This window comes from Petaurus breviceps, unplaced genomic scaffold (genome assembly GCF_028583685.1).
Source record: "Petaurus breviceps papuanus isolate PSGF00001 unplaced genomic scaffold, PetGlider_PUasm1.0 188, whole genome shotgun sequence".
NCBI lineage: Eukaryota > Metazoa > Chordata > Mammalia > Diprotodontia > Petauridae > Petaurus > Petaurus breviceps.
The window spans coordinates 23,716,884-23,733,614 of record NW_027185804.1 but is presented as its reverse complement, the minus strand read 5'-3'; the positions used below and the strand labels follow the sequence as shown (position 1 = coordinate 23,733,614).

At 49.1% G+C, this 16,731-nt stretch overlaps 2 protein-coding genes across 3 annotated transcripts in view; one reads left to right on the top strand and one right to left on the bottom strand.

The window, feature by feature from the left end:
• The window catches only part of ABTB2 (ankyrin repeat and BTB domain containing 2), a 193,707-nt gene extending 190,621 nt beyond the window's left edge, over window positions 1–3,086 (top strand). The window contains exon 17 of the mRNA XM_069091396.1: window positions 1,089–3,086. Within this exon, the coding sequence (XP_068947497.1) occupies window positions 1,089–1,286 (198 nt within the window). The 3' untranslated portion in view covers window positions 1,287–3,086. The remainder of the gene's footprint in view (window positions 1–1,088) is intronic.
• Window positions 3,087–7,782: 4,696 nt separating this feature from the next.
• NAT10 (N-acetyltransferase 10) overlaps window positions 7,783–16,731 on the bottom strand; it is a 34,843-nt gene continuing 25,894 nt past the window's right edge. The window contains exons 28-29 of one of the 2 annotated variants that reach the window (XM_069091391.1): window positions 16,285–16,387; window positions 7,783–8,113 (exon numbers count right to left, since the gene is read on the bottom strand). In XM_069091391.1, the coding sequence (XP_068947492.1) occupies window positions 8,075–8,113; window positions 16,285–16,387 (142 nt within the window). In that variant the 3' untranslated portion in view covers window positions 7,783–8,074. Of the gene's footprint in view, window positions 8,114–15,612; window positions 16,388–16,731 lie in introns of those variants that run through there. The other variant, XM_069091392.1, reaches the window with a different exon arrangement.

Here is a 16,731-nt window from a genome sequence, read left to right as displayed (position 1 = left end):
TAGATAGATAGATAGATAGATAGATAGATAGATAGATAGATAGATAGTAGAGACAGGCAGATAGATGATGGATGGAGAAAGATGGACAGACAGGTAGAGGCAGAGAGAGAGGTGATAGACAGATGGACAGACAGACAGGTAGAAAAAGAGACAGAGATGGGTAGACAGGGAGACAAAGTTGGGGGTGGGGGGAGAGGAAGAGGCAGACAGACAAATCATTTGGTCCAGGCCTCATTCATCCACCATACATTGAGTGCAGGCTAGGTGCCCTTTGCTGAAGGGGATACAGGAAATAGTGCATTATGGCACCTGCCCTGAAGGAGCTTCCACTCTAGCTAGAGAAACAAGACTAGCCCAAACTCCAGCAGTTCAAGGCAGTGCCAGGTTATGGGCCAGTTGATGTTGTTCAGTTATTTTTCCAGTCATGTCTGACTCTGTGACCCCATTTGCGGTTTTCCTGGCAAAGATACTGGAATATCTTCTCCAGTTAATTTTACAGATAAGGAAACTGAGGCAAAGAGAATAAAGTGACTTACCCAGGGTCACACAACTAAAAAGATTTGAACTCAAGAGGATGTCTTCCAGACTCCAGACCTGGCACTCTATGCACTATGGCGCCACCTAGCTGTCCCCATTGAGTAGGAAAGACAGGTCCTAGGGCACCAAGCTTCGGCAAGATTTGAGCTGAGCCAGGAAGAATGTGGACCAAAAACCCAAATTTGACACTTCCTAACTGAATAAGCTGGGCTGGGTTCTGGGGTTGCAAAAAAACAGAAACAAGAGCCTACTCTCAAGGAGCTTATTTTCTCCTGGAAGGGGACAGCACAGGTGCTTCTAAGCAGATAAAAATCAAGAGGGACAATGCTAATGGCCAGGCAGGACCTCCTCTGCCAGGTGGCACCCAAGCCGGGCAGTGGCTCTTTAGACAATACAATGCAATAGGGCAGTGCTCGGCTCACTTAAATGAGGCCTCTGAGGTCATGCAGGTAGGGTGTGTCAGGGTGGGGCTTTTTAGGCCACATTTTCTTCACTGCCACCCACCCTGCCCCTGCCCAGTCTCACCCCATGGTGATTCTTTTCCTGCACAGATCCACAATGCTCCCGAGCTGGCCTTGTTCTGCGAGGGCTTCTTCCTGAAGCACATGAAGGCCTTGGTGGAGCAAGACTCCTTCCGGCAACTCATCTACGGCCGCAGCAGCAAAGTGCAAGGACTAGACCCTTTACAAGACCTTCAGAACACACTGGCCGAACGCGTGCACTCGGTGTACATCACCTCCCGAGTGTGAGGGGGCACAGCCAGCCTCATGCCCGGCCCCCCGAGGGACAGCTCCTTCCCAGCTGATCTCCAGCATCCCAAGGCCGCCCACTGCCCACCAGCCTGGCCAACCTTCCCACAGGGGGAAGGGAAACACTCATGCCAGGAGGCACCAATGGCATTATTGTGGAGAAGATCAGCTGGGGATCTGTCCCTTAGGGGGACAGTGTCCTGAACACAGAGAAGATTCTATGGGGAAGGCCAGCCAGGATGGCACCAGCCCACGTTATCTGTGGGAATCCAGATGCCCCAGGGAAGTCCTGTCTCTCCACGGCAGGGGTAGTGCTGATGTTGTATATATGTATCTCTAATTCTCTGCCCGTCTCAGCCTGCCCCTGCAGGTGGGACTTGTAGACCACTCACTTAGCTGAAAGGGTTGATGCTCAGAGGGGCTAAGTCTATGCTATTATGCCACCAAAGGAGGGTCTTCGTTCCCTCCTCCTGCTACATTAGCACCAAAAAGCCATGTGCCGCCCACCCTTATACTTACGTTCAATCCCCACCCCTTTTTAGGTAGCTCCAGCTCTGAAGGGTGATCACCAAATGGGGACAGTTTAACATGACTCTGGACCTGCCTTTTACCATGCTCTGCTATGGCCGTCAAGGACTGTCCTTTAGGCCACACCCAAGTGCCCTCCATCTCTCCTCAGCTGTATTCTGTGGATTCACCCAAGTCAGGACAAGGGCTATTGAGGGGATGGGGGCAGCTGACTGTGGCTTTCACCAGAATATCATGTGTCAGGATCACAGCTAGTGAGCCAAGGAAGACCTCTCCCTAAATGCACCCTCAGTCCGCTGGCATTTTCCTCAACACCCTGCCCTTGAGAGGGGGCTGCCTAGGCTCCATATGGGACTGAATTCTCCATACAGAATTCTCCAGTTTTCTTCTGGTTTAGGACTTTGTGTGGATAGGTCAGAACAGCAAGTCAGGGCCAGTTTGCCTTCCCAAGACAACGGAGAGGAAAACATCTGGCTTTTAGTCTGAAAGGAAAAGAAAGCAAGTGGAGAAAGGTAGGAGATAAGGTGACAAAATGCAGGGGCTTACATTTGTTTCTCTGGATTTCATGGTCTTCAGGGGCCCAGGGAACACTGGCCATGGTGAGAGAGTTCAGGTGTAGACCGAGGCTGAAACAGAGCATTGATTGACAGGCCTTCCTAGGCCAAGACCATTGCTACTAGCTCAGTCTGGAGAGCTGAGGATGGAATGAGCCTGTCTTTTGTCTTAGGAATGGGGAAGGGAAGGAAGAGAACCCCACATTTCTTGGCAATTCACAAAAGATACAATTGCAAGAAGGAATACTACCATCAAATGAAAAAGGTGGGGAGAGTCTGTAGTATTCTATCACCTACTCTAGGAGTCAAAACCACACACTGGCCTAGACACATGAAATTCTGCAAAAGCCAGTCCACTTGAACTGGTTATACACATGGACCAGAACACAGAAGGGATGGTCCATGGGTAACTCTTTCTGCGGGTGGCCAGCCTGTACTTTCTTAGAGCTCTAACAGAATTTATTTATTCACCCAAAGCCACAATGGGCTTTTTGGGAGGGAGTGTCCTTTTCCCCGGGCAGCCTGAGAAAAAGCCCTGAATGGCCTGAAATACTGGAAAATAATTTTCAAATAGCTGCTTCAGCAAGATGTACAAAGGTATAGGCATTATTTTATTGCTGTAATATTGTATGATATGTTAACTGTACATTAATTCATGTTGTCATTTATTGTAAATGTATCAGGGTTTTATTAACAATAAACACTTGTTAACAATGAATCTCTGCTTGGTCTGAGTGAGGAAGTTCGGGGTGTGGTGTGTGTGTGTGTGTGTGTGTGTGTGTAGGGATGTTGGTTTGGACAGGGACAAAGTAGGCCTTGGTATTTGGGGCCAGGGGAACACAGGATGTCATGTGGGTAAAGGCCAGTCTTGCTGGCCACTGGGAGCCACCAGAAAAAACCCAGGGTTTGGAAGGACATGGCTTGGGTTCCCATCCTAGCTGGTGCCACTAACAACATGACCTTGGGTGAATTGCACCCCAGTAAAATGAGTTTGGACAAAATGACCAGTGGGGTCCTGTCCATCCCCAAATCCCAGGCTTTAGTGCTCCTGTGATCTCACTGATCTGGGTCAAATTGCTGTTTCCCCGTTGGTGAAATAGGGGAATCCCACAGTCTTATCGGGCAGACAGGGCGCCCTGATCACAAATAATTACTGCTGACAGTAAATTAGGTTTGGGCCTGGGTGTGCAAAACACTTTATAAGACAGAAGGAGGGTTTTATCAACCTCAAAACAGCTCGGTGAGGTAGGGAGGGATTATGGGTCTGTTTTTTGTTTTGTTTTCTCCCCAACCTATAGTTTGATGGGTGTTGGGCACTGCAGGAGATCAGACCCTGCTTTAACTCCAACTCTTAGGTGCCTGGGGCGCCTGAGTCAGCCAGGACAGAGCAGGAGCAAGATTTGAACACAGGTCACCACAGAGGTCATTATCACCTTTAAAGGAAAAAGATAAGGGACAGGGAATCTGCAGCCTTGAGGCCACACATGGCCTTTTGACTGAATCCAAATTTTACGGAACAAATCCTGCTCAACCCCTCTGCTCTCCTCCCCCTACAAAAGAGAGAGGAAGAAAAAGCCCTTTGGAATGACCTGGCTGCCATAAGAGGTAGGAAAGGGATCAATGGGCTTGTATAGCGACTAGAACACACAATTGACAAGACCTCGGTTTGAGTCTTGACCAAACCAGCTTCAGGGGAATCGCTGCATCTAGGTGGCCTCAGTCTTCCCTATCTGTAAAATGAGCATGACGACATTCTTACTATCCACCTCACCTGAGTTACTGTAAGCCGACTGAGAAAAGTGCTTAGTAAACCTTAAAGAGGTGCCTGCCCCCTGCCCCCAGCAACAGAATGGAAGCTCCTTGAGGGCAGGAACTCTTTCATATTTGTCTCCTAAATCAATAGACATTGTTATGTTTTTTTTTAAACTATAATTTTATCTTTATATACACATATATAATTTTATACTTATATAAATTATGTCGTCTATTACGTTATTACATAATATATGTGGCAGCTTTTACCTTCATCTAGAAAGTCCCTCCAATTCTATTATTACTATTTTCTGTGGAGGCTCCAGACCACAAGTTATAGTATAACTCTAGAGCTGGAAGGAACTTTACTAACCCATTTGACAGATGAGGGACTGAGACCCAAGGAGGGTGCTGTGCCCAAGGTCACATAGAAGACTCTGGTCCAACATTCTTTCGTCAGGAGGGGATGGGGAAGCTGTTCTGGAGGGATGAGTCGGGGGGTCACTGGTATGCCTACTGAAGATGGAGTCTCCCCGAAATTCTCATACCCTGCAGGGCCTTGGCCAGATGCTTTTTGGGGGAGGGGGTTTGCTTTAACAGTTAAACAACACAGACTGCTGACACTCCTCCACCCTGACCAGCGCGGAGGCTTGTCCTGCACTGATTCTCCCCACCATCTCGGGTCAGGATCAGGAGAGAATGGGGACCAGATTTTCTCGAGTGGTGGAGTGGATAGAATGACAGACCTGAAGTCTGACTGCTTCAGATTCAAAGCCCACTCCCAGCACTTCCTAGCTGTGTGGTTAAAATTTATCCAACCTTCTGTACCTTCATTTTGAAATGGGAGTAAAAATGATTGGCCGGGTCATTTATGTAAGCACTTGGTAACCCTCCATCTACAACATCAGTGTTGGCTGTTATTATTAGCCCCTCAGATCTGCTCTTTCACCACTATCCATTTCCATTTTACAGGCGAGATGCAACCAGGTAGCAAGTAGCAAAGGGAAGATTCGAGCCCAGGTTCTGGCTGAAGATCGGGGCCCCCTCCCATTGTGACTCTGTCCTCTAAAGCTTCACAGATTGTATTGCTGCCAAAGGCAGCCTCCAAGAAGCTGCTTGCTTATCTGATGGCCTGGCTCTGGTCCCCCTCAGCGTGGGTTTCCAGAGATAAAGACAGAGTAAGCTGGAGTACATGACTCAGGTGTGAGCCGGTCCCCAGGCTGGTTTTTCATAGACTGAGTCAAGTCTGGGTCAAAGATGGTCAATGAAAATGCTTCCTGCCTGGTGCCTCAGAGGTGACCCGGGGAGACTGGACCTGCCATTGGGGTGGGGCTGGTCCCACAGGCCCATCAACAAGGATGTGATTTCTTTCCTCCCTGCCTTCTCCCTCTCTAACCTCCCATCTACCCCAACCAATGGCCTCTTTTTGCCAGAGCTTGGACCGTCCAAGGGATCAGGCTGGGGAAGAGAAGCATGGAGCCTTCCAACGTGAGGTCTTGTCGCCCTCTGGGGGCCAGAAAGGTACTCGGCAGATCCAAAAAACCTTTCTTCTATCAGACTTCTATAGAGCCAGGTCTCAGTTGGGGAAATGGATTGAATTAACCTCCCCTCCCCCATTGGGTGACCAGCATTGGCATTTGGGGAGACCCAGGTTCAAGTCTAGCCTTTGACATCTACTAGATGTGTAACCAGTGCAATATCCAGGAAGCTCTCTAAAAGCAGAGTTACCAGTAAGTCACTGAGCGACCTGGGTAGAAGGAACTTTCACACCAGAAATTCCCTACAATCAATAATCAATAAATAAGAACCTGTTATGTCCTGGATACTGGGTTACAGAGGCAAAAGCAAGAGTCCATGCCTTTAAGAAGGGAAGCATTGGGGCGGCCAGTGAAGTCATTGGCCCCAAATGGGGCTCCACATACACTGGCCTATTCAAGAGACCCCCAATCCCTCTGGTGACCGTTGTCTTTCCCTCCTCCAAGTTTCCTCCAGATTTGTCTACATCTCTCCTTTGAGCCCGTCACATTCCTGCCACCTACTTATTGGGGTTCACTTCATAGCCACTCCCCATTCCCATCTCCTTACCTATAGATGTTTAATAACATGTTCATTGAATTGATTTGTTGAAATACATGTGCCCCCCAAATTTTTTTAATTGAAAAAAGAAATAAATCTTCATTCTTACATATAGGAACTGAGGAGTGTTTGTTGGGGATGAGGAGAAAGAGAGGTCTAGAGAACCCAGTTGGTGTGGACACCAGGCCGACCTTCACTCAGCTGTCTGAACTAATATTCCTAAGGCTGACAAAGCCACCCCTCCTGTTCCATGGACCTTTTCATAGCCTGGCCCCTTCCGAACCTTTCCATTCTGCTCACACCTTATTCTCTCCCATTCTCCCCCCACCCATGTTCTCGGTCACGGGTGACACTCCTACCCTCCTGGCTGTTCCTTGCTCAAAGCTCCCCGTCTGTGGGCTCCCAAGGATTGTCCCTGTTTGTCTTTCCTCTCCCCGCTTGCCTGGACTGCTCTCCCTACCTCCACTCCCAGGACTGACTGCTACGGCTTCCTTTGAGGCCCCACTAAAACCCCACCTTCTCCAATCCTGCTATTAATGATTATTTCCTATTTTTTCCACCCACCGCTTGTTGGTACATAGCTGTTTGCATGTTTTCTCCCCATCAAACTCCTTGAGAGCCTTTCTTTGTAACCTCAGCGCTTAGCACAGCACACAGCACACATGTAGAGAGCCTGACCCGAGCAGCTTCCAATGCACCCAATTTGTTTTTCTTTTGTTTTGATCAGCCTTCAAACAGTTTATCTGAGGATCTGATCCTGACCTGTTTGTTCTCCCTGATCAGGATTTGGTTTTTACAGCCAGATGCCCTTGGAGGGAAGTCTTAGCCCTCCTGAGCGGGGGAGGGGGGGGGGCATTAAGGAATGAGCACATCGAGCTGGTAAAAAGAATGCTGCATTTGGGGTCTAAAGGACCTGGGTTTAATTCCTGTCTCGGTCCTTAAGGAAGTGGGTTAACTTGGCTGGCCCTCTGTTACATGAACAGGGTGGTCTGGATGGTCTGTGCAGTTCTCTCCTGTTCCAAGACCCCAGCAACAGGACAGAGGTTCGTGGTTCTAGAGCTGAAAGGTTCTTAAACTTTTAGGGAGGTAAGAGCCCAGATTTAAACCCCTGCAAACTCAGGCCTCTCCCTCCCCCCTCGCCATTCTGGTCCCCCCTTTGCCACGACCTGACTCCGGCCGTTGAGGTTAGAGAACCTTGGGGGGAACGTCTAAGACTGCCTTGCCCCCTGCATGCTGCGGTCAGGCCCATAGCCTAGCCTTTCCCCATGAGCACCTTCAGAGGGCAGGGGTCATGCTCGGCCACACTGGGAGGGGGCTGAAAGGTCTTCATTTAATTAAAAGGGGCGTGGGTCTACGGCAGGATTTCCAAGGTCCCTCCTGGGCCCTTCCACCATTGGTTAGTTAAGTTACATCCTGCCTTGGGAAGTGGTCACCCATAGCCTGGGTGTGTCAGACAGCCAGAGAAGGGATCTGGGACACCTGGTGTAATATAATGCCAAGCAAAGGCAACTTCCCAAGTTCAAAATACCAGCATAGGTGCTCTCTATTTTATTCAGTGACAAACCAAGAATAGAGAAGATCAAAACATGACATCATTCAAAATACAGCATTTACTAAGTGTGATTAAATAATCTCCAAGTACTACCCCACCCCAGGACCTTCCAATCATTCAATCAATTACAAAGTCTCTGTTCTAAATACTTCTCCACCCCTAGGCTATACCTTAATTAAGTCCACCACAAAGCCCCTCTTCTCAAATGGAGATTAGTTTCCAAACATAAGGTCAAAAGTTCCCCACCCCTGGATCACAATTGAATCTACCCCAGAGTTACATCAAGTTTAAACACAGCACTTAATACCCAAATAGAGGTCTTTTCTTCATCTTGACACGAGGCAAGTTCTCAGCAATCTTAGTTCCTGGGGAGACAAGGCTTAGCAAGGCCATAAGATACATTGCCAATCCCTTCATGAATTTATCCTCTGTCTGTAGAACAGTCCTAGAACCCCGGAACACATTAGCAAAGCCCTCTCCCAGGATTTCTGTAAACATACAACAAGAAAATCCTTCTTCAGGGCTTCTGAACCAACAGAAAGGCTCCCAGACCCCTGCAACAACAGCACTGTCCTTCACCAGTGGACAGTATTCACTCTGTCTGCAGGACAGTCTCCAGACCCCTGTAACAACAGCACTGTCCTTCACCAGTGGACAGTATTCATTCTGTCTGCAGGACAGTCTCCAGACCCCTGCAACAACAGCACTGTCCCTCACCAGTGGACAGTATTCACTCTCTGTCTGCAGGACAGTCTCAGGGCTTCTTAACCAAATGCCAGGTTCCAGGACTTCTTCAACAGGACAGTCTTTCACCAGTGGACAAATCTGGCAAAATAACATCAAAACAGACAGACAAAGTACCAGCAAAACAGCCATGTCTCCTCAGTCCTTGGCAGCTCAGGGGGCAGGTCTCAAAAGTCCAGGGCAATTCAAAGGGGCCACCAGCAATTCTCTTAGTCTCTCTCTCTCCATGAGGTGCTGCTTCCAAAAAGATCTTCCGCCTCTCTCTAGTGTCTCTCCAAATCTACATCACCAGCTCCTCCCAGTTCAGGACTTTCTTTTCACATCAACAAGCCCATCCCACAGGTGGGATTAACAAACTCTGGGTTTTAACACAATCAGTTTGAAAACCAAGCCAATACAGGGGAATCTTTAATTGCCATTACTATCACACCTGGGGAGCCTTTTAACATTCCACCCACCTTACCTGCAGGATCATTGATGCATAAATGCCTTACTTGGAGCCACAAAGGCCAGGGTTTGAATCCTGACTCAGGTGTTTACTAGCTGTGTGACCCTAGGCCAGTTTTTCTCATCTGTAAAATGGGGCTATTACCAACACCTACCTCCAGGGCTGTCATCAGGTTAACATGAGATAATATTTGTAAAGTACTTTGCAAAGTTCATAAATGTTAGCTGTTGTTATCACCTCCCCCCCCCCCAAAAAAAAAAAGCTGCCTCCCTAGGGCCTTTTGTCCTGTGGTCCTGGCCTTCCTCCAAAGCTCTGACTCCCAGCATGCCATCTCTGCCCCCTACTCCCTGCCCTAACTGCCCCGTCTTGGAGGACCAGATAACAAGAAAATGGTGTTGGGGTCCCTTGTACAAGGCTGACTCGTTGCTTTTTCTGCTCCCAGAGGACACTGCATAGATCCCCCTCTGTCCTGCCCCTCAGAATTCTTTCCGATTTGAGATTAGTTCTCATAAAGATTGTTTAATTGACTTAACTAGAAGCTGGGGCAGCTGGGAAAATCCTCTGGCAGAAGGAGGTCTTTGATCTGACTCGGGAAGGAAGCTAGGGAAGCTAGGAGTTGGGTGTGAGGATAGGCAGAGGGAAGGGGCACAGGCGGGATGGGAGACAGACGATAAATCTTCCCATCCACCACCTGTAAACAGACACTCCACTTCAAGGCCTCCTTGTCCCCCCCCCCCCCCCCGGCTTGCCCCGCAGACACAGACAATGAGCCCGCATTTTTCCAGCCCCCGCAGCAGCCCCCTTCGCTCCCCCCCTTCCCCACCCCCTCTCGTCTGCACAGCTGACTCTGTACCCTCTCTCCCAGTCACTAAGGTATCAGCTGGGCCCCCCGGGGCCAGATGAGCAATAGAGGCCCAGCCTCCACCCCCCTGATAGCCTGGGGGATGGCAGGCCATTCTAGATGAGCTTTTGTTCAAAGCCACCAACCAACCTGGTGACAGCGTTTCTAGCCCAGCCCATCTGAATTAATTCCACAAGGGAGATTTGCTGAGACAGCAGCAGCCTTACAGATGCCACTCACTCTGTCTGGGGCCCAGATGGTGGGGTCTTGGGGAGAGGAGCCTTTTTTCCCCAGATCTGGAGCATGATACAGCATTTGTGGCCACACCGATCACAGAAAGACTAGCTTAAAACCCATCCCTTACCCCTCAAAAAGCACAGGCTTCAGTTCTGCACCCTGCAAATCCTCACGGCTGAACAGAGCTATATACGAGGACTTGATTTGGCCCTGAGCCCCAGAGGGTTCCTGACATGCCAGGCTACTGGATTACTATTTCTGGGGCCTCAAGGTAGCAATTCTGTGGGCACATCCAAAACCGAGGGCATTATAATTGTTCCCAGAGCCCCTCTTCTTCCAGACTTCCTTATCAATGTCAAGGGCACTGCCATTCTCCCAGTCCTCCAGGCTCACAGCCTAAGTGTCACCGGTGACCCCTCACTCTCTCACCTCCCATAGCCAAATCCTGTGCCCCTCTCTTCTCTGACACTGACACTCCCTGGTCTAGGCCCTCATCCCCCATTGCTTTTACGGTTGACCTCTCTTCCTTTAGTCTCTCTCCACTCTAGCACATCCTCCTCTCTGCCCTCAAACCGATTCTCCCAAAGATGGGTCATTTCCTACCTCCTCACCTTTGCTCTGGCTGTGCCCCTTCCCTCTGCCTATCCTCACACCCAACTCCTAGCTTCCCTAGCTTCCTTCCCGAGTCAGATCAAAGACCTCCTTCTGCCAGAGGATTTTCCCAGCTGCCCCAGCTTCTAGTTAAGTCAATTAAACAAGCATTTATTTAATAAGTATCTGCTGTGTAACTAGCACTGTGATAAGTGGTAAGGATGCAAAGAAAGGGAGGGAAAGAAATGAGCATTTTTATGTAACTCCTACTATGTGCCACTGTGCTAAATGCTTTACAAAAGTTAACTCATTCGACCTGCACAATAACCCCAGGAGGTGAAGGTTCTTACTATCCCCATTTTGGAGACAAGGAAACGGAGGCAAACATCGGTTAAGTGACTTGCCCAGGGTCTTATGAAGCTGGTAAGTGTCAGAGGTCAGGTCTTTCCAACTCCAGGCTCAGCACCCTATCCACCTTTTCATGGTGCTCACAGTCTGATAGAGAAGATAATAATCAATCGATAAACACTGATTAAGCACTTACTATGCCAGATACTGTGCTAAACTCTGGGGAAACTAAAAGTGCCTGCCCTCTGGGTGCTCACAGTCAGATAGAGAAGACAATACGCAACCAGCTATGTAAAAACAAGACATATCGGGGCAAATTGGAGATAATCTCAGAAGGAAGGCACTAAAATTTTGTTTGGGAGGCAATTTAGGTTGAGTGACTTGCCCAGAGTCACACAGCTAGTAAGTGCCTGATTTGAATCAGGTCCTCCTGATTAACCACTGTGCCATCCAGTCACCAGGAAGGCGCTAGAAGGAGGGGGAAGTCTTCTTGCAGAAGGTGGCATTTTAGTTGAGACTTGAAGGAAGTCTGGGGAAACCATGAGACAGAGGTGAAGAAGAGAATTCCAGGCATGGGGAGAAAATCAGAAAAAATGACCAGAGTGGAGAGATGGGCAAGGGCCAAAGACCAACCACGAGGCTGGAGTCACTGGGTCTCAGAAAATATGGAGGGGAGTAAGGTGCAAATAGACTGGAAAAGCAGGAAGGGACCAAGTTATAAAGGCTTTTAGGAGCCAAACAGAGAACTCAGACTTGATCCTGAAAGTTTTCTGAGTAAAGAAGCAACATCTCTTTGCTGGCTTAGTGAGGGGACCAAGCAGAAGGCTATTGAGTGAGGAGGGCCTGTACTGGGGTGATAGCAGCGTCAGAGGACTGAGAAGGGAGAAGGATATGGCAGCAGCTTGGACCGGCAGGGATTACGCGAATCAAGGCCGACACCGAGGTGGTCCACCCGGGATGATGGCACTGCCCTTGAGAGCCATAGGTAAGTCAGGATGTGGCTTGAGTTTTAGAGGAAAGAGAATGAGTTCAGTTTTGGACAGGTCGGATTCAAGTGTCCCCTTGGATGTCCAGTCAAGGCTGGAGCTAGATAAATAGACCTGAGGATGATCTGTGTGGATAACTGAGTCCATAGCTGCTGCTGGGGTGGGAGAGCAAGGGGCTAAAGGATGAAGATATAACAAAGGAAACCAAGAAGGAAACAAACCAGTCAGAGGTGGGAGAATGAGAAGCAGCTTCACTTCCCCACTTTTGCATCTGAAATGCCTTCATAATTATACTCAACATTGCCTTTATCTATTTATTCTACATATTAGCTCCCCCTTTAGAATTCTGATGATCAGCTGGCAGGATGGGGTGCCAGACACAGAGGTCCTTCTTCGAACTAGACTGCCAAGCATTCAGACTCTGCTTCGGAGAGCACAGCTCCGATGGGCGGGCCACATTGCTCGGATGCCAAACCTACGCTTGCCAAAAAGACCGTTTTATGGAGAACTCACACAGGGCAAGCACTCCCGTGGCGGTCAGAAGCAGCGATGCAAGGACACTCTCAAGAACTTTGGGACTGATTATGTGACAAGGACACTCTCAAGGTCTCGAGAACTTTGGAATTGTGTGACATGGGAGAAGCCAGCACAGGACCGCTCAGTATGGCGTCCCCATCAGAGAAGGTGCTGAAAGCAGAATTGAGACGGCTCAAAGGAAACACAGCATGCACAAATCTGGAGAATGCCCCCAAATGTTCACACAGACCATTTGTACCCAAGCGTCCAGAGATCGTTTTGGTCTGACTGGCCACAACCGGACTCACTCTAACTTGACTCTGAGTGATACCATTTCAGTTCTCTTCAAGAACGCAAGAACGAAGGACAACAGCCAGCCACATGTTGGCTGCCCCTTCAGAATGCAAACTCCTTAAAGTAGGATTTATTTCATTCTTTGTCTTTGTACTTCCATTGTTCAGCAGTGACCCTGAGTAATCAAACACATGCTTGCTGGCTTCTCTCAACACCAGCCATGTTCGAGGTGCGCCTTCCCTGTCAAACTACCTTCCACTTGCCTGCTTTGGATTTATTCTTCATAGCTGTGTCCCCAGAGCGTAGCACAGTGCTGGTACACAGTAGGCACCTAATAAATGCTTGTTGATAGACTTCATTCGCTGCATTAGCAAAATTCAGAGAAACACAGTTAGATGTGTATGAAGGAATGAGATTAGCTTGTATTTAAGGTTGCAAAGCACTTTACAAATATTATCTCATTTGAGCTACTACCCCTTTCCCCATTTTGCAGCTGAGGAAACAGATTCTAGAGAATTTGCCCAGGACCACATGGCTAGGGTCTGGGGCTGCATTTGAACTCAGGTGTTCCTAACTCTGGGCTCAATGCTCTATCCACTCTACTTCACTGCCTCCCTTGAGGGGGTGAAGAAAGAGGTACCAAGAAAATCACGTAAACAATGGCAGTATTAATGAAAAGAATACTAAGATAAGGCCAAAGGCTAATTGTAGTTTTAAAATATTGGCCTCACAGATGATGAAATGCCCGTCCCTCCTTCACTCCGGATGTGTGTGTGCATGTTACTTTGAAGTATTTTTACTGGGGTGGGGGGGGGGGGACATACAAGGCATTAATAAAATGTAATTTTAAAAAAAGAAAAAAAAACATTCCTTCCAGCCTGAACATTGATTCCATAACATCTGTCCTGAGAAAGTTTGCCTGTGTCCCAATCCTATTTCAACTCTCACCTAAAATTCGGTGGGCCCATTTTGGAGGGAGCCTTGGAGGTTGGGAAATTCACGTATCAGTCCTTGGCTGGCAGAAAACCCGTGCCCCTCCCTAGCCTGCCTCTGCCTCCCCTGTAGCTCAGACTGGGCTCATGCAACAGTTGCAGGGGTCCAAGGCCTCTCTGAGCATGCAGACTTTAGGTCTGCACACCTTTAGGGAAACAAGCTCCACCTTTCCCTACCGAAGGAAAAGGCTTGGTCCCCTTACCCTTCAAATCAGCATCATGGCTCACTCCTGTCCCTGCATGAACAGAGGGTCAGGGGGAAGACAGGTGTCTAGTCTCACTGACATACTGGCAGGCCAAGGAAGCAAAAGGCCTTCCCATCTCCCTGGAACCGTTTTCTCCTCTGCTTGAGCACTATTCTTTGAGGCTGAGATGAAGCAGGTGGCCCGACAGTTACCCTGATGGTCAAGACTCATCCCCTCCCTTTGGGAATCAAGCCAGGGAGCTGCATTCTAAAACACCTTCCAGCCAGGAGTCATCTCCTCCCCTTCACCCCCAGCCCAGCCCCACACCACCACCCTTTTGCAGAGCATCAAGCCTTTCTTGAATTGTGTATCAGAACTCACAGAAAAGGGATGTTTACTACAATCCCAGAGAATGAAGGTAGGCTATGGAAATAAAACTCAGTATCTGAGATGACCACATTCATTCTGCTGATCAAAACGCAAAGAAAAATAAATGAGGACACCGTGGAAACGGCATCTCTATGGACACAGTTTCTAGAGTTCTCAGCCTTTTTCTGTGTGGCAGACCTCTTGGGCAGGCAGTCCAGGGACTGGCCCTTTCCAGAATACTGCTTTTAAATGGATAATTTAAAATATATAGGATTGCAAGAACCAATTATATCTCAAGTTCGCAAAATATTTTAAAAACAAGTTGAGGGATTCAAGGTTTTAAAATGTTTTAAATGGTTCAAGAGCACAGGACTGTAGAGCTGGGGAGAGGGCCCTTGGTGGTCACAGCCCATAGCAGAGGAGCTGGGATCTGAAACACGGCCCTCTCAGCTACCTTCCCTGGCCTGTCCTATGGGCTGGCATTTCCACTTTGCTGATGAAAGAGCCAGCTAAGACATAAAGTGACTTACCCAAGGTGAATTTCATGAAATAAATGACGGAGTTGCCTTAGAAATCATACTTTCCTAATTAAGATTCATTGATCTGAAAATGACATTCCTCCCTGAGACCACTAGGGGAAAATCATCAAGCTTAGGCAGAGACAAAGGCTCCAATAACGGAGGCTGCCAGTGGGGTGACCCCACGTAAGCCAAGACCACGGGCAGCTGCCCGACTGTGGTAGTCACTGACAAGGGAGTGGAGGGGCTTCATCCACATGCAGCCCTGGAGGGGGCTGAGTGACCACCTAGGGTCCTGGGCTGGTTTAGAGGAAGCACAGGCCTCCCCGGCCCCAGTGCTTTCTATGCAGGTCATTAGCTTGGGTTCTGCTCCAGGATGGCCTCCTCTCCACTCTTATAAGATTTTGCCTCCTGACTCTGCCTCTGGTGCTGAAATCAAGTCACCAACCCCTATGCCTATAACCCACTGAAGGCATACGCATCAGGCCATTTCTGAGCCCCACAGACACGCAGGGACCAAAAAGTGACCCGATTTCTCCTCTTTTCTCAGCATTTTGTTGGTCTGGACCTGTGAGTTCATCATCAGCATAAGCAGAACTCCCAGTGGTGAAATTCTCTCCACCAAGGCTCCTCAGTAAATCACCTGTGGCTGACAGTTCTCCTGGGGGGCTGAAACAGTCCGCTCAGTGTCAACACCAGCAGGCATCAGGTCCTTCTTCCCGGCCCTTATTCACTACTGCCACATTCTATCTCTTCTCCAGCTCACAGCTCAGACAATAACCGGCATGGAACAGCTTATATGCACAAAGGTATTTAATACCCAACCAGCACACAGTCCTTCTGGGATTGAAAGTGTTTTTAAAAACGTCAACCCCCTCCCAGTCGCGGGCTGCCTGAGGTGGCAGCTTCCAGCATCAATGTGCAAGGCCACCTAAAATGGTGACCAGTTAGGAGCAGGATCAGTCTGAAGATCCTGCCTGTTGTCAGCTCCAGGCTTCTGGTCCAGAAACATTGGCAAGGAGCAGGGCTGCCAAAGGACACAATCCCACACCTGAGGCATCTGGCTGAGACCCGAGTGGGCACCTGTCCTGGCATCTCCCTCCCTGAGCTCTCACAGCTCTTGCCAGCTATAGGCAAAGTCCTAGGGCTGCCTTAAGAGGCCTGTGACGCATCCTGCGTGTGAGTCTTCCACCCCTCGGATTCTCCAGGGTTCAGGGGAACAAATCTGGAAAACTGGGTCAGGAAGTAAATGGAGAAGAACCTCGGACAGCAGTGTGGTGGGAGGGAGGGAGAACTTTATGGCAACTCCTGATCTGAAAGGGAGAGTGCTGGGCTGCCAGGGGCCCCAGCTCAGGGCATCCCTCAGCGCCCGCGGCCAGGCCGCCGTCCTCGCAGGTGCTGGAGAGCGCCCCCTCCGGCCGGCTCCCCAGCCTGCGAATGCCCCCTCGGCAGCAGCCACTACCTCACCCTCTTCTGTTTGCTGCCTTTTCTGCTCTTCGTCTCTCGGCCCTTCTTCAACTTCTTGTTCTGTTTCAGATCTTTTTCAGCTTCAGGTTTTCTCTTCTTGTCACTGAGAAAATATAGGAGGAGATGAGGGTGGAGACAGTGAGACACAGACAGACACACACACACACACACACGAGAGACACAGAAAGACAGACAACACACAGACACACACACACACACACAAGAGACACAGACACGAGACACAGACACACACACACACGAGACACAGACACAGAAAGACACAATACAGACACACACACACACGAGAGACACAGAAAGACAGACAACACACAGACACACACACACGAGAGACACAGACACCAGACACAGACACAGACACACACACAAGAGACACAGACACAGAAAGACACACACACAGACATAACACACACACACGAGAGACACAGA